General features: G+C 47.9%; 1 protein-coding gene across 8 annotated transcripts; it reads left to right on the top strand.

Annotated features, from left to right (window-relative positions):
• The first annotated feature begins 666 nt into the window (after positions 1–666).
• On the top strand, positions 667–24966 carry TBCEL (tubulin folding cofactor E like). 8 transcript variants are annotated; one of them, XM_087763592.1, is made up of 9 exons: positions 667–797; positions 4462–4611; positions 6869–7008; positions 10156–10337; positions 11403–11659; positions 12286–12396; positions 14431–14557; positions 15009–15125; positions 20491–24966. In XM_087763592.1, the coding sequence occupies exons 2-9, from the start codon at positions 4479–4481 to the stop codon at positions 20807–20809; spliced, it is 1386 nt and encodes a 461-aa protein (XP_087619718.1). In that variant the 5' UTR covers positions 667–797; positions 4462–4478; the 3' UTR covers positions 20810–24966. The 8 variants fall into 8 exon arrangements, with proteins under 8 accessions (XP_087619718.1, XP_087619725.1, XP_087619724.1 ...); XM_087763599.1 differs by having other exon boundaries at positions 14431–14619; positions 20491–20706; XM_087763598.1 differs by lacking the exon at positions 20491–24966 and adding an exon at positions 15423–15582 and having other exon boundaries at positions 14431–14619.
• Positions 24967–25360: the final 394 nt, after the last annotated feature.

Raw genomic sequence — 25360 nt, 5'->3', positions numbered from 1 at the left:
GTGTAAGGAGCAGGATAAAGTTGTCCTGATGATGTTACAGGCTGGGGGAGAGCATGTCGATGTGCTGCGGCTATTCAGCCATGACTAATGCAGCTCTCCTCCAAACTTCTTCCTGCCACAGGAACGAGAGGCCACGTTTCAGGCAGTTTCTGATTCTTATCATGTAATCCCGGGAAGGACGGAGATGGGGAACCAGGCAGGCTCGTTGCTAGGCAGATTCGTCCGCCTCGTCCTTACTCCCTGCATGATTTATCATCCCTCCTTCTGAGGTCGTGACCAGCCACTGCAGAAAAGATGGTGCCACCAGGGAGTGAGTAAACAGGAGAGAAACGGGCAAAGTGGTAAAGAATGGCCGGGCGCTGGCAGCAAAGGGGCGCAGCTGCCGGCCAAGTCGATGCAGGGTGTGTGCCCATGGCGTCGCACGTCAAGAACACGCGACGTTTACCGATGTGCAATTTTAACCTCCTGTTGTGCAGCCAGGGCTTCCCCTCCAGCGCGCTGCTGGGGCGCTGGGCGGCCTGGGAGCCACCCCTGCCCCATGGGAGGCCCCAGAGCTCCGCCCTGGGGCTGCGGGGATCTCAGCCTCACCTGTCTCTCTCCCTGACAGTGTGACGTCACTGATGCGGTCAGGTGACGTCAGAGGACCGGGCCGCCGGGGGCGTCGTCGTCGCCATGACAACCGGGGGGGGGTGCCTCCGCCGGCCAGGCCCCTCTCACGTGATCGCGGCCGTCACGTGATGTTTGGCTGCCGCGGAGCTGCTTCCGGGTCAATGCGGGACGCGGCCGCCGGGGCCTGGGTGAGCGGGGCCGGGGGCGGCGGGGGGCCGGAGCGGGGGAGGCCGCTGTCACCCGGGGGCGGCCCGGGGTCCGGCCCGGCCGGGCCGTGTGAGGAGCCGGGGAGAGCTGAACGTTTGTGTTCGAGGCGGCCGGGCCGGCGGAGGCCGCGGCGCTCGGGGGGGTTCGGGGCCGGCGACCCCGGCCTGGCGGGCCGCAGCAGAAGGCAGGTCGTACCGCGCCGCGGGGCCCGGCAGCACGGAGAAGGACCGACGGACGGGCTTCCCGCCGACTCCTGCGGCGGAGTTGGTTTTCCCAGCAGCCCCCGAGGCGGTTGCCGGCTCGGTAGCGTTATGTCAGAGCCCGGGCCGGAGGCGCGTCGAGGGCCGTGCCGGGCGTCTCTCCTGCGGTTTCCCATCTGCTCGCCGCAGCCCCTGCCATGAGCATCGCCTGCTTCCAGAAGCGTGGGGCTGTGGCGGCTGAGCAAGGAGTTACATCTGCTTTGGTGAGGTCCCTGACAGCGTTTCGCGTGCTTGGGTAGCTTGCCCTGGTGGCTCAGGGGGTCAGTCTGTCTGCCCTGATAGCGTTCACGCATCTGCCTCTCAAGATCTTCAAAAATAATTTCCCTGAATCACGTCTTAGGAAAAGGACGTGCCAGCTTCTTTTAGGCAGATGTTTGTTCTGTTGCATCTGTTCCTTACGCTTTGTTTTTCATGTGTACCAACGTGTCAAAATGCATTTGGTGTGTGACTGGTTAGGACTGCTCTGAAGGCATTCGGGTGGCACTGGCATTCATTAGAATGTCATTAATGATGTAATTCTCCTGAATGGTCTCTTGTTCCCCTCGTAGGCTTATAGCATTGGGATAGAAATATTTTTCGTGTCTTTTCTAGTGGTCTCCTTTCACCTCACCCATCAGCTGCTGCAGCCCGCGGGGTTTTCCTTGGATCCCAAGTCAGGGTTGTGCTCTTCTTTGCAGACACTTGCCATGTTGTGTGTCACTGGGGCCACAGCCTTCCGGCAGAGCGTTTAAATATAGACAACAAAGTCTGTTTGTTGACATCTTTCAAAGACTGAGCACATCTTTTGCAATCTATGCTGTCATTTAGAAAACCCAAAGTTATTTTAGGACATGAATTTTTCCTTGTGCCGTCAGTAGGAAAACACTCAGAAATGTGCACCATGCAAATCATCCTGTCCTGCCCTTGCACAGACAACATTCACTTGAAAGGTGTCATGCTTTCTTTGCATATTCTCTTAATCCTTGCTCTCGAGCAATTGTAGTGATTCAGAGAAGCCACGTGCATGACAGATGATTATAGTGAATGTGAAATCTGACGAGAAGGGAAGTGGAAAAGGTGACTGCCCACCCCCTGATATTTTTGTCATTTGGCAATGGCATTGGCGTGCAAAAGTAAAGCTTGAGGAAGAAAATGTTAGTGATTCAAAGCTGTCGAATGTAAATGTTTTTTGCCTCTAGTGGGATGTTAAGGTGACTTTCTCATGTGGAATTCCCAGCTGATGTTTGCTCAGCGGATACAGAGGAATGGAGCTCATAGAAAAGCAATGTGAAAGACAGAAAGCTTTATGCATGGGGGAGTTCCAGAACTTCCAGAGCAGGAGGACTCAATGTGTGTTTAGAAAGCAGTATTTGTCTGTCCTGCAGTACTGAGCTCCTGGAATGAGGCCTGTCAGCCTAAAGCCTTGGCTGTCAATGCAAAATGTTCCTGTAGCATGCAGAATATTTTAGCATAAAATGAAATGCCTTGTTCCTAACAGAAACTTCAACTTGAGGATTTCTTTTTTGATTCTACATAGACTGGTGACATGAAGTGAAGTTGGATACATGAATCAACCAAGTTGTTGAGGGCTGAAAAAGGTGTGGTTGTTTTTTTTTTTTTTTTTTAAGACCAATCCTTTAAGTCCCTATTTGTGACACATAAACTTTTATATATAATATAAAAGTTATAGCAGGCTTTAGTCAACTTGCTTCTTTTTATACCAAAGTCCTTTGTGATAGAGATGTTTTAGGTAGTCTGTTCACAAAGAAGAAAAGTAGAGCTTGTTAAACAAGTGATTCTCAGCAAAGGCAACCTGAACCTTAGTTAAATCGCTTTTGTTCAGGAGTTTATATCTATCCTTGCCTGTAATGAATCTAAAGGAAAGTTTACGGCAGCAGGCAGAAACTTTAATTCGGCTTTGGTTAGCAACATCGCTGTCAACACATGTGTGGCCCCACCATGAACGCAAAAGTATGGATTTCCACCAGGAGTCCTGGAGGTGCAGGTTTATGTGCAGAATGTAGGTATCTGTGTGAGCTGGGTTTTGTTAGTATACTAGGAATGTAATTATGCAGTAGGTAGTGAAAATGCTGCTCCGTGACTAATTGTATGCTGTAGGAAATCTGCAGTTGATTCCTGCAAGTTCGTGCCTTGTGTTGTTAGAACGGGTGGATGCGGATCTCTCGCCCGTGTCTGTGATGGGTAGCAGGCCCCGCTTTGGACTACACCTCTGTGAAACCTGGGAACAGTGCGGTACCCTTTCTTTGTGCATGTATCAAGCTCAGCTCCTTTATTTTCCAGAAAGCCATAAAATACCAAGTTGAGAGTACACGCAGGAAAGTAGGACAGATAAGCTTAGTTCCACCTAGGGTACAGCAGAATGGCGACCATCACGGTATCTTTGTGCCAAATATACCTCTAGCTGACACTCGATATCTTTCTAGGCAGGTCAGCAGCCCGCAATGTGGCGAGTCCTTTTTCCTCTGCTGTTCTGTGACAGGCATAGATAGGAAGGGCACGTGTATCTTCCAGACACATTAAGCAGCTGCGAAATTGAATTGGCAAAACTTGCTTTTTGGACTGGGCAAATGATGTGCTCATACGTGCTCGAGAGTGTTTTGTGACACAGCAGTTGTGTTCTAATTGGAAGCCCAGGGTTGCCTGCGGGACAGAACAACTGTAGTTCTTTGCAAATGTCAGAACAGAAATGATGATGCTCCGTTTGAGGCCAGAGTTTGCTCTGAATGAGCCACTGCTGTCAGTGAAGATGAGAGTCCCGAGATATCCTGAGTGAGCTTGCTATCAAACTCGAGTATTTCCGTGACACCCTGTGAGCCAACTGGTGGAAGTCTTGCTAGCAGAGGGTGTTGAACTCTTTACAGGCCCCCCCCTCCCCCCAATCCAAAAAAGCTGATCTTGACTGAAAGTCCTGAGTTAAAGAAAAGGGAAGTTACAGGATGAAAACACCTGTTCGAGCAATCTCTTAGTCATAAACTGCTCTTTGCTCTTTCCCCTCCTTCCTGCCCTGGAAATGTGTTTGAGAATATCTATGAATATCTCGCAGTTCTCCTGTGAGGTACGGAAGTCACCTTTTGCAGCTTGGGGCATACTGGGAGCTGTCCTAGAAGAGCACGTGGGGCAGGGAAGTCTTGTTCTTGGCCTGTAATGGTATGATTGAAAGCATGTTTGTGTAGCTTGGGCCCTCTGTTTGGTTTTGGTTTCTTTTCAGGTAATGTTTTACCGTAATCTTGAATTTGAAATATGACCTGCTAGACTAATATGCAGTTCAGAAGAAGTACTGTGACCTGGCTGGTCACTTTCTGTGCTGTGTTCCCAAGGACCACTACCGGAGAGGATTATTAGTTGCTGACTGTTTATATGTTCTGTTTTTTTCTGTATTAACTAGAAGTCCAAGAAGGGAGCATGGACCAGCCCAGCGGAAGGAGTTTCATGCAAGTTCTTTGTGAGAAATACAGTCCTGAGAACTTCCCGTATCGTCGTGGACCTGGTATGGGGGTGCATGTCCCAGCAACTCCGCAGGGTTCGCCTATGAAAGGTAGGGTTCTGGTGTTTCTGAGCATCTGTGGAGTTCTGGGTGGGATCCGTTTCTTGGTTGTTCATGCTTATGTTGAAAGAATTGCCCTGAGTTGACTAGAAAAAGAAACGTCACGATGTATTATGATGTGTTTCTTACTGAAGAGCTGAGAGACCGGAATCTAACAAAACAGAAAGTTTGTCTAGTGACTGAACCAGTTGCTGTAAAAAACCAAGTAAGTTTCCTTACCCCTGTCATTACCATTATAACAGAATCAGAATCCTGTCAATGAAAGATGGAAATAAGGCCCTGTGCAGTGCTGTGTTTTGAGGGTCCAGCAGTCCCTGGAGCTTATTTTCTTCAGTCTAGTGATACTGTTTTATTAGTGGCGGCAACAACATGTATTTTGACAGAGATGGCTGAACAAATGCACAACACCGTGATCTAAATTCGAGGTTGGTCCACATGCTAGTGGTGTCATGCAGTGCCATCAACTTGCGTCAATGCCTGCAGGTACAGGAGGAGTCTGGAGTTACACAGGAGAGGACCATATTTCAAGCCAAGCAGAGAGTTGATCAAGCTCCAGCTAGGCTTCTTTTGTGACAAGTGACTCAAATGAATTTGTGGTTTACTTTGGCTCTCTTCTCAAGGCATCAAATGCTCTCTGACTGTGCTTATGCTGACCTACTGGAGAAATCCCCTCTGTCCTTTGCTTCTGACCTTAGTGCCTTGAGGGAGTTTCAGACAGATGTGTGTGCTGCTCGTGTATGTCCTTGAGCCTCCTAGACTGCGGAACCTGTGTCACTGTTTCCTGCTCTTTGACCTGCATCCATTTGATACCCTTTAGTCTTCCCTCGTGCTCTGATGTTAGCGTTTGGTTCTCAGTTTGTACAGATGAGTCCGAGATTCACATTTATCCCACCAGAACTGCCCCTTCTTTGCGTAACCTCTTGCCCATCTTGATCCGTAAGTGTAGTTTAAATTTCCGTCAGGTCAAGTTGTATCATAACCAGCCCCGAAGGGGAAAATAGCCGTGGACGTTAGAGGAATTAAGTTTATAGTAACTGAGTTTGACAGAGGAGAAAAAAGGGCCTGAGTTCAGTTGAGGATAAAACGTACCGCATGTCACTCAAAATTAATATGAACAGAAAATGGACCTGGTGGAATAGTCAGTCAATGCCCTCTCCTGTGTGCGAGCACCCGCTTACCTGAGCTGTTTGGATGCTGGAAAGAGGGCAGGTGTTTGTAAGTCTTAAAATGCGATGGAGACATGACTTACAAGTACGTCAGGACTTATTCCCTAAGCACAACACTATCCTTGAAAGAAGCCCAATGCTAATGAGCCAGGAAACCTGCAAACTCGGATCACTCCAGATAAGTATCTGCTGCTAGAATCCCTTTCTAGTCGTGTAGCTGTCAAGTATTAAGGAGAGAGAAAAAGGGACACCTTTTTAGGAAAAAGCTTGTTGTTAAATTTTAACAGATTTTGATACTCCACAGAGGCGAGAGCTGTATTGTATGTGAAAGAGCAAAAGACTGATGGCTTGCCTTGCCTAAATGTGGATTTCTTGTGTCGAAATGGTTTCCTGTTACAAATCCACAACTTTTAACTTTGTCCTGTCTTAGCCTAAGCAAATCAGGCTATGATTGTGATCCAAGTCCTTGTCTGTGAAATAGCTGCAACGACGTTTACCTGCATGAGAAGGAACTAGAGCAAAACCAAAGCAGAAACATAAAAGGCAGAGTAGAGGCCTAAGTTTTTCCGGGATGTAAGAATGCTAAACGTTCTACGTTGTTGAAAAGGGAAAGCTTAGAAAAGAAATGTTTAAATACGTCCTTGCTGTTCCTAACCCCAAGTGGGGTTAGTACAAGAGGATAAGGTAGTCTGACTCTGTGCAACTAAGAGTTCACCTAGTCCAGTATCCTATCTGCAGATGCTTGGGAAGAGCGTAAGTTCTGGCAAGAACTGATATGAGACATACTATATAAACATAAGGACTGACTCGTCCTCGCTGCCTCGTGGACAGAAATGCATGTAGTAACTGAAGAGCACTGATATTGAGCGGTACTGCATGTTTAGACACAAGAAGGCTGCTGGATTGATGTTGCTCACTTGTCATAAAATCCATGTTTATCCTGAGATCCTTAAATGTGTGTAAATTGTGGAATTACAGGTAGATGTTTTCTTCTGCTGAATGTCATGCTAGTTTGTGCTTGTTCTTCCCTTGTACCTAAGTAATGCTGACCAGAGGGCGTCTTTTCTTACTCCCTGTTTCAGATCGCCTCAACCTTCCGAGCGTGCTAGTACTGAACAGCTGTGGCATAACCTGTGCAGGGGATGAGAATGAAATTGCTGCCTTCTGTGCTCATGTGTCTGAGCTAGATCTTTCTGACAATAAACTGGAAGACTGGCATGAGGTAAAATGGTTACATGTGCATCTTTCTGAATAACTTTGATGGCTGTTACTTATGACTGCAAATGCATTGCAGGTTATAAGAGTACTTTGTTCATTTAAAGGAGAGAGATTTGCATTTTTTGTGGCTTCTTTCTCATCTTTGAAGCTGGTGCTTCCTTACTTTGACAACAACTGAGCAACAAACGTGACAAATATAATCCGTCTGGGCACTTCACTCCATTTATCTCATGATTTATGATCTTGGCCTGTGGGTGACAAATATATATATATATATATATATTTATATTTATCGTGCAAAGCACCGGAACTGGCATTTCTAACATCAGGAGGTTAATGAGCAGTGCAGTTTTTAACGGAGTAAGAACCGAGGAGGTCCAAGTAATGGGAATTGATTCCCAGCTTTGACACTGATTCTGTGATGCTGGGCAAGGTATTTATTCTCTCTCTGCTTTTGTTTCCCTATCTGCAAAACAGGTTTAATAACAGTTACCTCAAAGGATATTTCCGAGGCCTCATTAATTAATGCCAAATGTTATTATAAAATCCTCTGAAGTGCTTGGATGAAATATGCTAGAGAAGTGCAATGTAATACGAGTAAAACAATTGCAGTCTGTTCAGGTGTAGTTAACAGGTCCTCACTGGCTTATGTTCTGCTTTTACGTTAGTGTTTATTGTTGGAAATACCTGGAAAAGAACAGGACGTGCAACATAAAAATTATCACGTGTTTCTGTTGCATCAAGCTCTTATGTCTTTAAACAGGTAGTGAACACAGTGTTTGCAGAAATGTCCCAGCTCTGGCACAGAGCTCGCACAGTCAGGTGTGGGATAGGTTTCCCTCTTTCTGTTAATTCCTTGTTAGCCTAGAAAGCATTAGCTCAGTGAGTGGGAGAGAGATCTTAGGTTTGTCTGTTTTGATTAGAGCCAGGGAAGATGGTTTTGTGCTGAGGGCCTGTCTGTGAAGAATTGGGATGGTGTCTCCTGACTTGTTTTATTCTGACCCCGAAAGGCCCCCTTCCACAGTAATGAGGTGTTCTGCCTCTTACTCTCAGTGGGGCTGGCCTCATGTCTGGTAAGCAGCTGGGAGAGCTGCACGTACACTTGTCACTCATAAGCTGCAGGGCTCACACCCTGCTATTTGTTCAGTCTGTTTAGGCTACCCTGGACGGCACAATTTGCCGGCTTCTGCACGAGCTGCAGTAAAGCAGGAAATGAAAGGCTTTCTGGGTACTTTGGCCCCTTCCTCCGAGATGGCATGAAGTTTTCATAGCCCATCCACAACAGATGGACACCTAGCCAACTCTTAAGAACTGCCAGTGATGGGGATTCCAGATCCCCGGGTAGCCTGTTCCCGTGCTTAGCTAATAACCTCATAGTCTAAGCGATGTAACTTAAGTCTCCCATGCTGCGATTTAAGCCAATTGCTCCCTGCCCTGTTCTCAGCAGGCATGGAGGAGCATTCGTCGCTGTTCCTTATATGGCAGCCTTTTATACTCATGAAGAAGAGCTTTCATGTCTCCTTTTCCTGTTCTAGTATAATACTGGAAAAATCCAGTTCTTCCAATCATTCTTCGTAGGCCATTTTTTTTAAATCCTGTGTTGTTTTTGTTGCTCCGATGTCATTCCCATTTGTCTACTTCATTCTTAAGGCGTAGCTCCCACAACATGACATCACCTAAGATGAGGTGCGAAGTGAGGCAGACTAATTACCTCCAGCGTCACGTATGCAACACTTGAATTCAACCTCCACGTGAGACAGTTGCCCTTTGCTAGCATCTGGGCCCTGTTATTGACCTGTGTATGTCATGGTCTGCCCCATCTCCTCCCCTCCCAACCGCTTTGTGGAGTGGAGCTCTCTAGCCAGGCGTCGTCTGACTTTATAATTATTTTCTGGAGGAACGTCTTTTTCCCCAAATGTTAGTACTTTGTCTATCCTTGAACTGTACTTCTGTCTTACGGGTTTCAGATGGCTTCGCTTTGTCCTCTAGCCTCGTACCGCAATGCAATGGCAGCCAGGTATCACCCGCAGATTAAGAAAACACATAGTGTTGAATTAATCTGGTCATTGTAAACGTAACGAGTAATATTCTGCTGGAACGCTCCCTTGGTATGTCTGCTAGCTTTGTATTGAACTCTTACAGTGCTGTCCCCGGCACTCCTAAGTCCCCAGTTTGCCTGCGCCACTGGTGTGCGGATGGCTTCGGAAGCTGTCATTCCCTTGAACTACTTCCCACTGAATCAGTTACCCAGTCAAAGAGGAAAATTAGATTGACGTGATGTGTTCTTTACAAATCGATGCAGCCTGGCTGTTTTGTTCTCTTAATCATTATTATTAGATGACTACAAATTGATCATCTGAACAACTTGTTCGCGTATCTTTCTGTGTATTAGCAGTATCTAGGTCAGCACCTAACCCAATCACACGATCCGTTCGTTATGTATCCTGCACTCCAGAGCTGTACAGTTGTCGTCTCTGGCTTTTCTTTCTCTTTCTTTCTCTTTCTTCCTTACCTCTCTGCTACTTTGCCCTCAGGTGTGCATCTGTACGCACAAAAAGAGAAAGTAGCCCTAAGCAGAGTTACCTGAACGTTTGGATTGATTGTAAGACAGCTGCTGTTTTCAGAGTAATGGAATCGAATAAGAAATTCATTGTACGTGTACAGTGAGCTTCCGTCTGTCTGTTACGTTGGGCAAAATGGCGAGGTGGGGAGCAGCGGAAAGCTGAGCAAGTGATCAGAGTGGTGGCCATAAACTTAAGAGTCGTGCCCATTGCCTCGCAGCTAAAAGAGGGGATCGGCATGCTGGCTCCTGTAACGTGCTGCTGCTTGAGCTTGGTGTTGAGGTGGATTTTATGACCTCTCCCGAGAGACTGGCTCTCTCTTATCAAGCTGCTCGCAAAATGTAATTAAATGAACTGTTGAGGCGAATAAGCAATTAACCAATCAATCTAGATCAGTGAATAGCTGGAGTATGAATTACAGGTAGTTATCCAAAAGCCTTATTTTTTTCCCCCATATCATTTCTTTGGCTTGTGGTGATTCCGAAGGGCCCCCTTTTAGGAGACAGGATATGATTGCATGAGGTCCGATTACTGCCTGATACACATTTCTTTCTTTCTCTTTTTTTTTTTTTTTTTCCCTTCCCACTTAGGTCAGTAAAATTGTGTCCAACGTTCCCCACTTGGAGTTTCTAAACTTGAGTTCCAACCCTCTCAGTTTGTCCGTTTTAGAGAGAAGGTGTGCTGGGTCTTTCGCTGGTGTTCGCAAACTTGTGCTCAACAACAGCAAAGCTTCCTGGGAAACAGTCCACACAATCCTGCAGGAATTACCAGAGTAAGCATGGGGAGCTGGGCGTAGGAAGGGGTGCTCACTGCACGCAGGTCAAGGCTGGCTTATCAAATCACATGGTGAGGGATGAGAGGGGTGTGAGGATGCAAACATGATCGGTAGAGAAAGAGGGAATTTTTTTCTTTGGGAGCTTGGGAACTGGCCAGGTGAATGCTTTACACTGTCTTAAAAGCTGAACTTGTGTGGCGCTGCAAAGCCCGGGGCTTCTCGTCCAAATCTAAACACCAGAGATTGGATAATCACCCCGACAATGTAGCAGGTGACACGCTTTCCTCCGAGTCACTGCAGAATGAATGGTGGAGTGCATACCTGTACTAAGAGCTGTTGAATGGGCTGTAAGTCTGAGGGTCTGGCCACTTGTCAAGTAATATTTCATCATGCTTTTCTGTGCAAAAGTGTTGATTTCTGTGGCTTGGCCACAGTCCACCTTGGCAGTGGCATTCTGCTTCCCTGAATGTCCTCGGTGGCTTCATTTTGGTAACAGATTCCTCTTCATACAGCTTTGTAAGCGGAGATGATGACAGCACTATATTCTGCGTGGCCAACATACGCTTCGCTGGGATTAGTAGAGCTGGTTTAGTTGTGTGAAAACTTAGTGGGACTTGTTCTTTCTTTAATGGGAATCTTTGGCAGAACCAGCGATTTGAGGAAAAAAGTGTCATCTATGTTGTATGAAAACACCTTTTCAAATTAAGTGGTGAGCATTGAGAGCAGGTACCAGTTGCGACTGGAGCTGGGTTGGTGGCTTGTTGGGCACAAATGTGGAACACCACCCCAAGCAATGTGTTACACAATTAATACTGGGAGGCTAGGGGAACACTTAGAGGTGTTCTTAATCTGTGGAGAAAGTTCATGGATGGGAGCAGAGACATAGTCGCAACACTCCATTTGGAGTGCTCAAAGGTCTTCCCTACACCAAGGTTTCAAATCACATAAGAGCCGTTACAGAAAGTCACGGTAAAATCGCATATGCATGTCCCTATACCCAAGACGGTAGCCATTTCTCAAGGTATGTTGAGAGGATGATATGATCTTTCTTCCCCTGTGCAGCTTGGAGGAGCTCTTCCTGTGCCTTAATGACTATGAAACAGTGTCTTGTTCTCCGGTTTGCTGTCAGTCGCTCAAATTACTCCACATAACTGACAATAATCTCCAAGACTGGACTGAAATTCGAAAATTGGGCATTATGTTTCCATCACTGGACACACTTATTCTGGCTAACAACAACCTCACGACCATCGAAGAGTCCGAAGATTCCCTAGCGCGGCTGTTTCCCAACCTGCGATCCATCAATTTGCACAAGTCAGGTGAGAGCCTGGAAGCAGTATGCTGTTTGTTCTCAGCGTAAGTGACAGCGGTTGGTCGGAGTCTCTCCTCCCGAGCAGGTGGAAAAACACGCTTGCTTTGAGCTCTTTGAAACTTTGGCCTTGGGGTGGTTGCTTCTTCGGCCTGCGTTAGCAGTAAGTAGCCTGCAGTCAGCATTGCTTCCTGCAACGTGTGACAGAGGCAGGGGGAGACAGAAGTGCTGAGCAAGAGCCTAAACCTTTGAGATAGTTCTGTTGCTGTAGCAGAGATGAAAACGCCCACTGACCTTTGTCCCAATCTATCTTGGCTTCTCGACAGAATTGAAAAGCTGGTGATGAATGTAGTCCCAACAGACCTATCGTGTTGCAGTCCAGTTTCCTAATGGTGCTAATGCAGGGCCACGCAAGCAGATGTACTGAAGTGCGCTGACCTGAAGAATGTAGCGTTAGGAGAGGAAAACAGGCAAATCATCAACTTGCCTGTCTCTGTGGAGTTTACCTGCTGCTTTTGGTAGCTAGTTGTTATCTAAAAGATGAGTCAGAGTACTGTGGACTGGCAGTTATTCAAAATGAGCTGGCAAAGGTGTTTTACATTAGTAATTTCCCTCTGTTTCCTGTCCCTGCCTCAGGTGCTCCTGGCTGGAGAAGGATAAATACATGTCTGGCAGTGGAGGGGATGAAAGAGTCCCATTTGCCTTTTATTCCCCGTTTTATCTTGGGTAAAACGAGCGTATGTGTAGGTATGTGGTATGTAAGAGCCGAGCATTTACCAGCAAAAGCTGCCTGTCGTCTGTGCTCAGTTATTAGAAGCTCACCAGAAGTTATGCTCGAGGCTGCTTTTACACTTCAGCCCCAGAGCATTTTCAGCCAACGCTCTGGAAAGAGAATAAGCATTTGGCATATCGGGAAGGGCAGCCCGCGCTCAGAGCAAGGGAGCTGCAGGGCAGCTCGTGAGGGCTGTGACGTGTTTGTGAGATGACACGTACGCCAGAAGTTCTTCTGTAGGAGTACTTAATGCATCATCATCTTTTGTTCTTTACAGCTTTAGATGCTGTGCAAGCGCTAGTTAAGTCTTAGCCAAGGTAGAAGGTGCTTTATTAGCATGCTCTGCAATGTAAGCATCAAGGAATCTCTATAACAAAAGCTTAAAGGTAACTAGAGGAAGAAAAGCCTGTTAAGCTGGATTTGAAAGCACTGTCTCACTGAGGAGCAAGCGCTCCTGTGGTAAGTAGTTGTGCAATTTTGATGCCAGGTATTTAAGAACTCTGGATTCTGTATTGCATTTTGATGTTTTGGGCGCTGAAAGTCAAATGGAAATCCCAAGGAGCATGTTAAACCCTTTTTTAGGGAAAGCTGCCGCACTCCAAAATTCTGTCACGTGGAGACTGCAAACTGGCACTTCTGTTTGGGGGCTCTTTTAGCGTGGCAGAGATCAGGGATGAGCTAACGATAATGGGTTTTAGGGAAGGCATAGCACAATGGGGTCACGAGGGGATGAACACATTTTCCTGCCGAGGCAGTTGCCGTGGCTGACAGCAGTTTCTCCTTCAGAGGTGGTTGTCTCTCTGCACTAGCTTTCTCCTAGCTCCGAGAGCTCTTTGGCCCTTTCAGAGTGGTGTGATTCAGAGGGGTACCGGGCACTCTTTGGTGACATTCTGCTCCAGAGATCAGCTGGAAAAGTTCTCCTTCTGTCACAAACTTCTACTCAGCTTGTCTATAAATGTGGCTGATTCTGATACCAAGAGGATGGCTTTAGGCATAGGTGACCTTGGCAGAGGTGTTTTGAGAGCTATAGGAAAAGGAAATTCTCTCTGCCCACCTTGCACGCAGTGCTGTGGTGCTTAGAGGAGTTTTGTTTCTGCTGTGAAAAGAGCCCCTTCTTCTGAGTTGTGGTTGTGACACACGGTTTGGGCTTGACCTTGGCATTTCCTGACAGGCTTAGCTCTAATGAGACCCCTGATTTTGTTCGACCTGATAATTTTTCTGTTTTTTCACATTTTCTGTGCTGTATGGGTGAAGCTGTTGAATGTTGTTCAGAGAAACCTGTTTTCTAACTGGCGTTGCCCGTGTAAGCTTCTGGAACAGTCATGGGAAAAGCACTGCGGTAAATGTTTCCGCAGTCACAGCAAAGGGAAGCGAAGACAAGTAGTGTTGATTGCGCCACGTACTCAGGGCTGTACTGTTGCTCGATCCTCGGCTTTTTTATTTTACGTTCTTTGCTTGCCTTGTTATCCAAAATGTCAGGTCTTGAGGGGGCTGAAATCGAGGTAAAGTCTTTTTCATTAAATGGCTGGATGGCTTCTGGGACTGTTTTACCGTTGGGTCGTGAGCAGAAATGGGACCCTAGGTGGTCATGTGTGCGAGGTAAAGTCATTTGATAGCTACTTAGTGACGCCAAAGAATGACAGAAGTCCTGATAACTTTAATACTACTAAAGGCAGCGTCCCTTTATAGATGCAGCCATCATAACTGATTCCAGTCAGTCCTCGGCAGTGAGGCCAAAGACTGAATGGTCCATAAAAAACTAAGCTCCCTAATCAGCCACGGAGATCATCCTTCTAGACTTACAAAACAGCATGAGAGAATTTAAACTACTCTGTTTTGTAAGCAAACGAAGGGGATTTTTTGCAGCACGTCATGAGCAAAAAGCCAACTTCTCAAAGACACAGCAGCTGATGCTCGCCTGTCACGTATGGTCTTTGGCTGTGCCTGATTGTCTTGGATACACGATGTATTATTTGTGTTTGTTTAAGCAAGTCTTTTCTTCTGAGCAGGTCTGCATTGCTGGGAAGACATTGACAAGTTAAATTCTTTTCCCAAGCTCGAGGAAGTGAAATTGCTAGGAATCCCTTTGCTGCAGTCCTACACCACCGAGGAACGGAGGAAGCTGTTAATAGCCAGGTCTGTCCCTTGTTTATTCTGCTCAGCAGAAGCGTTACATGGCAAGGAATGGCTGGGAGCAGGTAATTGGAGGAAGAGGCTGTTAGGAGATGGGTTTTGTGTGACTGCACCGCTCAGAAAGATTTGAGCTTTTTTTTGTTGTGTGAGAAAGTCAGAGTAGTGGAAATGTTATGTCTAACTTCTCTACTGCTCAGAGAATTTTTTGAATCTCATACATGCTTGTGCCTGTGATGCATATACGTGGCAAAATGATAATGCTTAGTTTTGAATGTGGTTGGAGGAACTGCGTGGAACTTGCCCCCTCTCTTGAGGGGACTGAGGCGTAAGCTGCCTGGGAGGATTCTCCTTTTGTCAGTGTTGTGGCACACAGCTTTTGATGGTAACTGTCTTGTTGGTCACCCTGTCTGGGTGTCTCTTCTTGCTGACTGTATTTCTTGGTGTACGCACACAGGTTGCCATCTATCATCAAGCTCAACGGAAGCATCGTTGCTGATGGGGAGCGAGAGGACTCGGAGCGATTCTTCATCCGATATTACATGGAGTTCCCAGAGGAGGAAGTCCCATTCAGGTATGAATTCTGTGTCATGGAATGGAGAGCAGGGGCAGAAGGGCGGCGAGGCAAAAGGAAAGGTGGCTGAACAGATGATGTTAGATGGGAAAAGGGGCTGGCTGTTCCATGAAAAAAACATCCCTCGCCTTCCTTCTGTCTTGCCTTCCTCAATCTGTTTTAGTAAATGTCGTTATATTACAGTGTTGTCTGATGACTTGTAGAATCACTTCTGAGTGGAATTGGGTCTTAAAGTGTCTGTGTCAAGTGCCATTAAACAACATGACCGCTCAGTTCGTGATCTTCATTGCTTCCTAGCCTCCCCGATGGCAAGCTTCATAATCCACCTGTGTTTGGGAGTCCCCAAAAGCCAGTACAGATCGTGCTCTCTGGTGCCAGGCCAGGGCATCTAAGTCTCTTGACCATCTGGTGTGTGGAATGTGACTGGCGATGGGAAGCTGTCCCCTCACTTTCAGGACCGCAAATTGCAAGTCTGATGGCTTTTCTTTGCCAAAAAAGTATGCCCAATGATCTGTTAATCTTAGTAAACTAATGAACTTTGACAGATGCTGTTCAGTCGGTATCTTCTCTGAGCCAGCATCTACTTACTGGTTCTTAATGGGCTGAGGAAGGATCATGGAGTATCAAGCCACTGCATTTTATGTGCCTTTTGCTGTAGGACCGCCGTGCGCTTTTCAGACAATGAAGCTTCATAGCCCTTTCTTTACAGAAAGGGGGTAGGACAAGAGTGTGTGTGTCCGTGTCCGGGGGGACAGACGGAGGTAGGGACGAACTGAGGTAGAGAAAGGTCAAAGGTACGGCCTGGTACGGATGACAAAGGTGCAAGCGGAATCTGGTCGGTGTTTACGTTGGCTGGTCAGTGTTTTGCCCAGCCTAACTCTTAGGTAAAACGTCTCTTGGTTTTTGCAAGCGCTGTGTATGTGACCTGCCAAAACAGTTAAGGGCATGGGAAGGCTGGAAAGGGGAATGAGGGCATGGCATTTTGTATGAGTACTAATAGGTCCAGTAATTACAGTATTTATTAAAGGCGTACTGGGGTCAGCTCAGAGGCGAAGGGTACTAATGTAGTCAGGGAGACAAGACAGCTGGTGATCCCTCTTGTGCCTTTTTCTGAGGACAAGTCCTGGCTTATAATTTTAGAAGCCCTTGAAGCAGAAAAATTGAAACAAATATTGGAAGGGATAGCAGCAGAGGCGGAGAATGCAGGGGAGAGAAAGAGGAAGGGGAGACGGGGACTGCAGGCTCGTGGTGCTGCTCCCAAAATAGATTATTTTCTGTAACGTTTTATTTCTAAGAAAACTGATTCATGTGTTTGTGGCTCTAGAAGGGGAGAATAGCAGGGCAGCTGCGCCCAACAGCTGCAGCAGAGTCCTACCCTTTGGCAAACAGGGCTTGGGCTGACCTGGAAGAACAGCTGGGAGAAGGCAAGGCAGCCCCTCACACTGAAAGTGGTGTATTTGTTTGCAGACTGGGAGGGGAACCAAGATGCGAGTAGCCCTTTGGTCCTGGTGGAATGGGTGTGCCACCCTGAGCTCAGGAGGAAGGGTTTGTGCACGGGAGAGAAGGTAAATAAATAGCTGGCAGGCTCTGAATCTTTTCCTGCTAGACTTGTGTCTCTGGGTGTTGTGGTGACAGGTGCCTTGCGTGTCCAGGACCCATACGTTGCTGAGGAGCAGACAGTGGGGTATAGCTTCAGGCACGCGTGATGCTACTGTTTGGACGTGGACTCTGGGAGCAGGCTGTGTGCACCCACGTAGTTACACAGTACCACACACAACTAGGGTCAGTTTCCAGGTGGGAGCTTGTGTAAGAAATTGCTAATATCTCACCCATCCAAAAAAGCTAGGCTGACCTCGACCAACATGCTAGCCTAATGCTATTTTGGTAAGATATAGGAGAATTACCTCCTGCTCTGATTTCTTAACCTTTAAACGCTGTTACTGCCCTTTTCATGGTCAATGGGCTCTTTGTCTGAATCCCTTCATCTGTGCGGTGTTTCCAAGAGGCTTGTGCAGCTGCTGGAGGGGGTTGTTCTGTTCTGGAGGAGTTGGGAGCTGCTCCAGACTATTTTCTAATGAGACTGCAGATGGCTGAGAGCGTCCCTAGTGCCGAGGGCCGGGTTTCAGTTCCTGGACCTGTACGCAGCAGCCCTTGTAGGAAGGGAAAAACCTGGCATTCTTTGCAGAGGGATTCTGTGCGTGTTTGTTGCTAAAGCTTCCTCTTCTTTGCTCCCAGATCTGGTGTGGTCTCTCTGAAGGTGGATTGTAATTAGAATCTAAGCAGGACACACGCACGTTGTTGCTGGGGGTACGGCATCTGCATTGCAGTGCTGCCTGAGCAGAGGAAGAAGACACACTTGGGCACGGAAAACTTACGAGTGTTAGCGGCCCCCCTCAAGACTGTCGAGGTGCAGCATGCGATAAGCGAACAGCACGCTCTCTCACGGCAAACCCCCCTGCTTGCATTGCGTGTCTTCACGGGCTGCAGCTCGCAGGGATCAGAAGGGGAGGGAAACGGACAGAATAATTTGACTCTCTGGATGTTGCGGGTTAGAAAGGAGCACCGAGCATACAATCCGATATTGGCTGTCTTCTTGAGTGACATCTTCGTGTCTGTGGGTTTTTAATGAGTCCTCTGCTTGTCTGGTCTGCTGTTTATCTGCAGAGTATCACAGACACTTTTAGCCAGGCTCAGTTCTTCAGCATCGTCTTCTCTGGCAGCCAGCGTCTGCCGGGATGATCATAAAAGTCTCCAGGGTGCCTATTATCGGGGTACAAAAGAACCATATGAGCAGTGCGCTTTCGTCTTTATTGATTTGAGGGAAGCCAGTCATTCAGACTCCTAACTTCCTTTGCAGGCTGCAGCTAGCATACAAGGAGCAGGCTGCAAAGCTTGTTCTGCCTTTCCTCGACATGAGAAAGGTTAAGACAATATTGCCTGACCCTCTGCGTATTTACAGCACACGTTTGGGTAACCTTCGCCCACTCGTGGTACTCCTCTCTCTCAGCTTGCTTGGAATTTGTCCCCTTCTTTATACTCTTCCCACCATCAGCCCTGTTCGCTGCAGTTTCCCTTAGTGCAGGAATCGTGGCAGTAATTCTGGTTGGCACGTGAGAAATGGTTGCTGGTCTGCAGCGGAAACTGTGCCGCAAAGAAATCCTCCCCATCGGCGACACGTTGGCTAGTGCTCGCTCTTACCACGGGCAGTAGCCCGGTGGGTAAAATATGGGGAGTGCATTGTCTCCTCTCAGCACTAATGGCTTTTCCATATAAATAGGCCTGATCCTATCAACCAGGTGACTGTGAGAGCAGGACTTTGGACACTGTGCCCTGGCGAAGGCTCATTTTGTCTGTGAGACTGGGGAAGATCCTAGTGCGTTGTGGCCCTTACCTTGTTTCCCGGCAGACAGAGGGTCTGCTGTTCTCCAGGAACACTCCTGCCTTCAGCAGGACTCCCTGGGGTCACCCGGCCTGCCAGGTCCCATCATCTCTCGACAGGGGCTGTGACACAGCACCGATCGCATTCAGCTCAGACTCGGATCAGGAACAAAGAGAGCTTTCTGTATGGCCCATAGTGGAGGGCCTCTGAAACGTTACCTTTTATCGGCAGCTCTCGGTCTTTGTTATTTCAGTCACATTGTGTTTTGTGTTGCTGTTTTGCCTCTTTCCCAGCCAGGCAGGGGAGACGCAGCCTCACCCGATCAGAGCGATACCTGCTGAAGGCGGCGGGAGGGTGAGACGGGCTTTCCATTGCAGGGGATGGCTCCCCTGGACGGACCTTGTGAAGGACAGTCGGAGAACTTGGCTCCAAGGAGAATGTGACGGTGGAGTGAGTGGCTCTGCTAGTAAAATTCCCGTGTTATTTTAGAGTAGGTGCGAACGATCAGTTGGCAAGAAGTCCCCTGTTTGTTGTCAGCTTCCGAACCGTGCGGCAGCTCACCTTGATTTGGTGATCTTGGTGATCCCGTGCTGAGTGGAGCGCAACGTTTGGGACCTAGCTGGTCTCTTGGAAAGCAGCAGGAATGTCTGAAAATCGGTCAGGCCGGGAAGCCTGGGGTACTGGGAATCTAGACTGAGGGCCATATCCTTTGTGCGAGGACTAGCTTGGTTCTGGCACTCTTTAGTGAAGTGTTTTCACTGGAGCAGGAGGCGTAGAGTCTTGTGAGTGTAGCATACTGTCTTTCTTCCAAATCACACTGCAGCCACGGCTGGGGTTTCTGAAATTGTAGGAGCCCAGCAGAGAGTTTCGCTGCTCGGTTTAGCTCAGGAAGCTGTTTTGAGACCAGTCAACTCGAACATCTCAGCTTGGTGATAATTTCACCTGCCTTAGTTAGATGCCTCCTCCCTAGCCAGACGCTCACTCGAGTTCATGTTGGTGCCACGTGTAAAATGCACATGCCCCCACGTGCAGCTTGGCAACTGTGAGACAAGGTGACTGGAGTGGGTGGGCTTTCTGGGTTTTAGTTTCGCCTTTTCAGCATCTTGCCTGAGAAACACTGTGTGCTCTGTGAAGTGTCGTGCTGGCAGGGGAGAAAACAGGACTGGTACCACCCAGATTTATTCCTAATGGATGTCTGTGCAGGTCATGAGACTCGAATTGGGGTGAATGTTGTCTCACGGGAGGAATATTCAGCTCCCCGAAGTATGAGAGATTTGGTGGCAAATAGAGAAGAAAGCTGGGGTTTTCCTTTAGTCACTGCTGGGCGGGAGGCTTGTATGGAGAGAGGCATGGACTTAAGGGCTTTGAATGCTAGCACAGCAATGTTCTTTACTCACGGGAGCCTCACCCGTGCTTCCCACCGTGAGCGAAGCGCCAGTTAAACCGAGAGATGTTTTGGAAGAATCATAGAATCGTTGAGGTTGGAAAGGACCCTTAAGATCATCGAGTTAGCCATAAACCGTTAACTCGATAGGTTAACACAGTTAACCTATCGCTGCCAAGTCCACCACTAAACCATGTCCTCAAGCGCCACGTCTACCCGTCTTTTAAATACCTCCAGAGTCCAGAGACTCAACCCCTTCCCTGGGCAGCCTGTGCCAATGCCTGAAAAGAGCCGTATGCCAGCTAGTCACTGACATGGGGGATGAGGACAGCTCGTTGCTGCCTGGGCTCTGGTTTTAGCTCTCATCAAATAGTTCTGGGCTTTAGATGAATCGCGCCTCAGAATCTGCGCTTACCTTCTTGGCATCTGGTCACCATACTCTCCGTGCAGATCTTCCTTTATACTTCGTGCCTTGTAGCGTCCTTGGACGATTGCAGCTAAAGTGGGGTAGTATCATAATGTGAAACAGAAACTGACTTGTGAAACCTGCACTGGCCGTACGAGCAGCTGTACGGTAACTCTGGACTTGTTTAATTTTTCAGGTATCACGAGCTGGTCACGAAGTACGGGAAGCTGGAGCCCTTGGCAGTCGTGGACCTTCGGCCACAGAGCAGCGTGAAGGTGGAGGTTCACTTCCAGGATAAGGTGGAAGAGATGTCGATCCGTCTCGATCAGACTGTGGCAGAATTGAAGAAGCACTTAAAAACTGTAGTGCAGTTGTCAACAAGCAACATGCTGCTCTTCTACCTGGACCAGGAAGCTCCCTTTGGTCCCGAGGAGATGAAATACAGCTCGCGAGCACTGCATTCTTACGGCATTCGGGATGGAGATAAAATTTATGTGGAGCCCAGAATGAAATAGCCTCTTTTGACCTTGTGAGTGCACGCACGTGCACGCATCTGCCCCCACACATGCATTAAGGAGTTTTTGCAAGGTTTTTATTTCGGTCGGTTGGTTGAGGTTTGGTTGTGTTTCTGTAGCAGGTAATTTTGTAGCCCGGAGGGAGTGCCCTGATCTGAGAACCATGCCCACCATCCACTGCAGGTGACCTTGAGGTGACAATTGACTTCAGTGCGTGTGTTTCAGTGTGTGCAATACCTTGATGTTTTCTTCGATGCTCCGGTATACTCGTGATTTGGCATGAATGGTCAGTTGTTCAAGCTAAAGAATGCTAGGGCCCGTAAGGGAGAAGACAGCTCGGTGCAGGATTTGATCTGATTTTTTTCTTTTTCTAAATTTTTGGGTTTTTGGCTCCACCAGAGCGCCCTTTGGCCTAGCTATCTGACTGTGGCTCGAGCTTGCTGAAGTATTTTTTTGCAGCTGGGTGCTGTCTCAGCCTTTTGTTGTGCTCGAGATAACTGAAAAGATCTAAAACAGTATTCCGCTTGATTCTGAGCTCAGGTATTTAGCGCACCCACTTTACTCCACTGGCTTGGTTTGTATGAGTGCGCAAAATGGGGGAGAGAAGGAGACCCTATTAGAAAGAAACAATGTATTTTCAAAAAGCACGCTCTGTATCCACACTGTCCTAATCGGATTTTTGGGGGAATAAAAAAACTTTGATTTTTGTACCCATCTCGGACAGTGTCTGCAACCTGTAGCACTGGCAGTCTGGAGGCAGAGAGACCCTTGCCGTGTGCGTTGCAAAGTGAATTTTGGAAGGCGGTGGATGGGCGTTGCATCAGAAGGGCTTTTAGAGTAACAGGTCAAAAAGGGGTTGAAGAGCAGATTCCTGCGTTGGCCATGATTCATCCCCGCGATGCTGAAGAGATCCTCCAGTATGCACTTAACCTCGTACCAGTTGGTACTGAAAGTGGAATGGCAAAAAATTCCTCTCTTGGGAGAGAGTAAGAGTAAAGTTGAAGTTTGTTGCTGTTGCACCAGAAATGAAACCCCGCACTTTCCCTGGGGGCCCCTGGCTGTGCAGTCCCTGCTTAGGGTCCGAACTAGGAGAATGTGTTGGCTCGGGTTAGCTTCTAGAAGATGAGTAACAAAGCAACTAGACTCACGTTTATTGTAAAGCAGGTTTTCGCTATCTATATTGGTTCCCCCCTCCCCCCCACCTCACAGGCATTGCGTGCTGCTGCTTAAAGTAGTCCCCGTTTTCTACTGCAGAGCAGATTCCCCTCTTGTGCGATGAAATCCTCCTTCCTTTATATCTCTTGTTTCGCTTTTCTGTGTCCCCCTGACAAGGTGAAGACTTTTCAAATTACCTAGTTATAAGTAGCTGCATAAAAGGTTTTGAAGCTGTGCAGCGAGGGCTCTAGTTACACGTGAACTTCTGACCTTAATTTTGAAACGCTCCCTTATTCCCACGTGCACTTTCTTTCCCATGATGCGTTTGTGCACATCACCGAGCTCCTTTTATATTCTTGGAGTTGTGTATTTCTCTTCATATTTTACCTAGGTCATGGGGTGGGGGGTAGGATGGGGAGGGAACAAAGTATTATCTCATAGTCTTCAGGTTCAGGATGCGGGGACCGTTCGGAGGGGAGTAGTTCCGCATCCAGAGGAATGAATAAAAATGGGAGGATTTAAGACAAGTTAATAATTTGTGCCTCATCCCCCTGCCAAAAATGTCAATCTCCTGGCCCCGTCGAGATGAGCAATAGGAAACGGAGCAAGACTCGCCGTAGGTAGCGTAGAGGCCGCGGCACGTAGCTGCGGAGCCGTGGTACCGGTAAAACAAAAGAGTGGGGAGATGGCGGCAGTGTAACATAAGATAACGCTTTTATAAGCTAGAGCTTTACTGAAGATGTATTTTCCATTTGGGCAGAGAAAGGCATTTGCTGCCTTATAGCAGAAATCTTAAGACAACACTTCTGTATGATATATACATACATACGCATAGGAAAAGTTGTGTTTAATAAGATATTTTGTTATAAAACAAAGTTTTATGAAGATATGGTTGTTTAATATTAGAAGCCTATTTCTCCCCTTGACCTCCAGTTCAAGTAGGTTATCCCTCAGTTGCTGCAGTGTCAGAGGTAAGCGACCGACAGGGATGCAAAAGTATCTCTGACCTAACTCTATAGAGCGGTAATTGCCTATGTGGGTATATTTATGGCATTGTAACTGGTATTAATGAGATGCTGTAATTATTGACCAACTTCCTCAGCACAATTCAATGTCTCAGTTTTGGAGAAGGAAATAAACAAAGACCATTAAAGAATTGAATGGGATGGTAAAGAAGACCCACGTATGTGCTTGTAAGTTTGTTCGCCCACAGAAGGTTAGCCTGTCCGCGGAGGGAACGGTGCTGTCTCCGCGCCGGCTCAGAACTGTCAGTAAATTGTGCTTTTGTGTACGGCGGACCCGGTGGGAACTGGAAGATGGAAAAAGAGAACACCTACTGGCGTACGAGGTCGACAAGGGCCGTCTAGCTGCCGGGGATTTGGTGCTAACACCAAAACCGGCTTCCCCAGTCTGTTCAGGTCAGCAAAAGTCACGGTACGAATATTGCCTCCTTGCCACTTTGTTAGGGGAAGGTTGTTTCTGGACGACGTTCTCAAGCCATTCACCTTCTGCGCAGCTAGGAGAGCACTCGTGGGGTGGAAACCAGAAATCTTGGTTGGCTTCCCAAGGAGAAGGAGTCACGTCTGAAACCCGGGGACAGTTTATGCGTCCAGAGGATTGACTTTGACGAGTAGGGCCAAATGGCGCGCAACCAATGCAGCAAAATGTCCCAAGCTGGCTCGCTTTCCTTTTGTAATATCTTTTGGGAAAGGGTCTCGTATGTGTGCCATGTTACCGCTGAACAGGGGACTGTGTCTTGGGGAGAGAGGGGAGGGCTCTGAGCGAGAGAGGGGGTTTGGGGCCAACGGTGGGTGCCGAGAATCCGGGAGGGTCCCGAGAGGGTGGACGGCGTGATTTAAATCAATGCAATGTCACGAGGGGCTGTGTCCTGGTGTGGTCGGCCTATAGCCGCGTTAGCAAAAGGTCCCTTGTTCTGTCACGTTCCTCTGAGAAAACGAAATAGATTTGCAAGCTTCTCTAGCTTTTGTGTCCTTCTATCCGAGGGCTACTTTTGTCAAGAACTGTTTTGTTGTTCATGCTAGTTCATGCATAAAAGTCTGCCGCGGGCAGTCTATGCAGTGGGAAAAGCACCTGGTTCGGAAGGAATTAGGTGACAGCTATATACCAAAGTCTCGCACGGCTCTGTGTATTGAGATTAGATGCTGTGCCGTTGTGTTTTTGGATACGTTCCTGTTGAATATCCATGTTTTGACCAGATGTTTCGGGCGGATCGCCTCACTGGCGATGTTATGAATATGCATGGCGTGGTGACTGTCCTCTGCTCCCTCGGTGGGCTTTATATCCCCTTTTACTGGGAGTTGCCTACATCCTGGTGGCAGAGGCTACAGCGTGGCTCGCAGTGGCTCGGAGCAGCTGGGAGGAACTGCGCCTAATGGCGCTCATCGCTTCTGGGGAGAGGCTCTCGGTTCGCCCTCGCCTGCTCGGGTCTGTAATCCGAAGAAGGCGATGCGGCGGCTTTCCCTCCGTCGGTTGCCAGTTTTGCTTGTGAATGAGATTCTGTAGGTTCGGTTCACGTGCGGATTTGAAAATGCAAACGAGGTGCTGAAAGCAGCCCGGAGGCTAAAGTATGTATTCCTGGCAGCTGTGCCTCCCTCATTTGAATGTGGCGCTTCCACAGGCAGTAGAGAGACGCCTTCCCCAGAGCAACGTTAGAGGGGCTTTAGCCATCTCGGGCCTTTGCCTCTGTGATTGCTTTTCTGCAGTTACCGGAAACTTCAAATATAATTTGAACGTGAAGGTCTGGTCTTGCTCCCTATTAACGATGCATCCATATGTAATTCTAAAGAAAAAGGAAGAACTGTAAGTCCGTCTCGTTTTTTTTATTCTGGTTTCTCTCATGGGGAATATACTTTCCCGCTCCCACAATTTGCCTTCGGTTTGCTCACAGACTTAGCGATGGAATTCAGGCCAAATAGGTAATTGGTTTGGATCAGTTCAATAAACTTATGTAAGTTTTTACACGAGAGAAGTGTCGTGAGTTTTGCACTTTTGTGTTCCCTGAAGCAAAACGATTCCCTCCGTCTCACCCGCATGCTTAACAGGCACCTTTGGGAGAGTGAAAGCTGCTGAGATTTTTTGTTCTGCTGACTGTTTGTGCCCGCTGTGTGCCCGGCGAGCTCGGGCACAGCCACCTCGCTCGTGCGAGATGCCGCTTGGCGAAAGGAGAAGTCGCAGTGCTGGAAGACCTAGTCCTCCTCTGGACTGCATGTCTCCGTGGTGGTGATTCATCTCCGCTTCCAGGTGAGGAACAAGGCTCCAGCTTGCCCTCCGTTACTTGCTCCGTGTCCTCGGTGGGACCGGCCTCGGGGTTAAAACGAGTCTCACCCTTAAGGAAAGGCTTCTAGTTACTGATGGGGAGGGCAGTACGGCCCACTA

The sequence above is a fragment of the Nipponia nippon genome, unplaced genomic scaffold, assembly GCF_047370975.1.
Source record: "Nipponia nippon isolate SJK-2023a ecotype South Korea unplaced genomic scaffold, ASM4737097v1 scaffold_28, whole genome shotgun sequence".
In the NCBI taxonomy this organism is placed as follows: domain Eukaryota; kingdom Metazoa; phylum Chordata; class Aves; order Pelecaniformes; family Threskiornithidae; genus Nipponia; species Nipponia nippon.
Note: the sequence above shows the minus strand (reverse complement) of the source record. Positions and strands in the feature narration are given on the sequence as shown.

Bases quoted from the DNA above. Each gene is read 5' to 3' on its own strand.
- TBCEL (XM_087763592.1), top strand. From the start codon at position 4,479: ATGGACCAGCCCAGCGGAAGGAGTTTCATGCAAGTTCTTTGTGAGAAA. The intron at 4,612-6,868 runs GTAGGGTTCTGG...TCCCTGTTTCAG, and splicing joins GCAGGGTTCGCCTATGAAAG to ATCGCCTCAACCTTCCGAGC. The intron at 15,126-20,490 runs GTATGAATTCTG...TTAATTTTTCAG, and splicing joins GAGGAGGAAGTCCCATTCAG to GTATCACGAGCTGGTCACGA.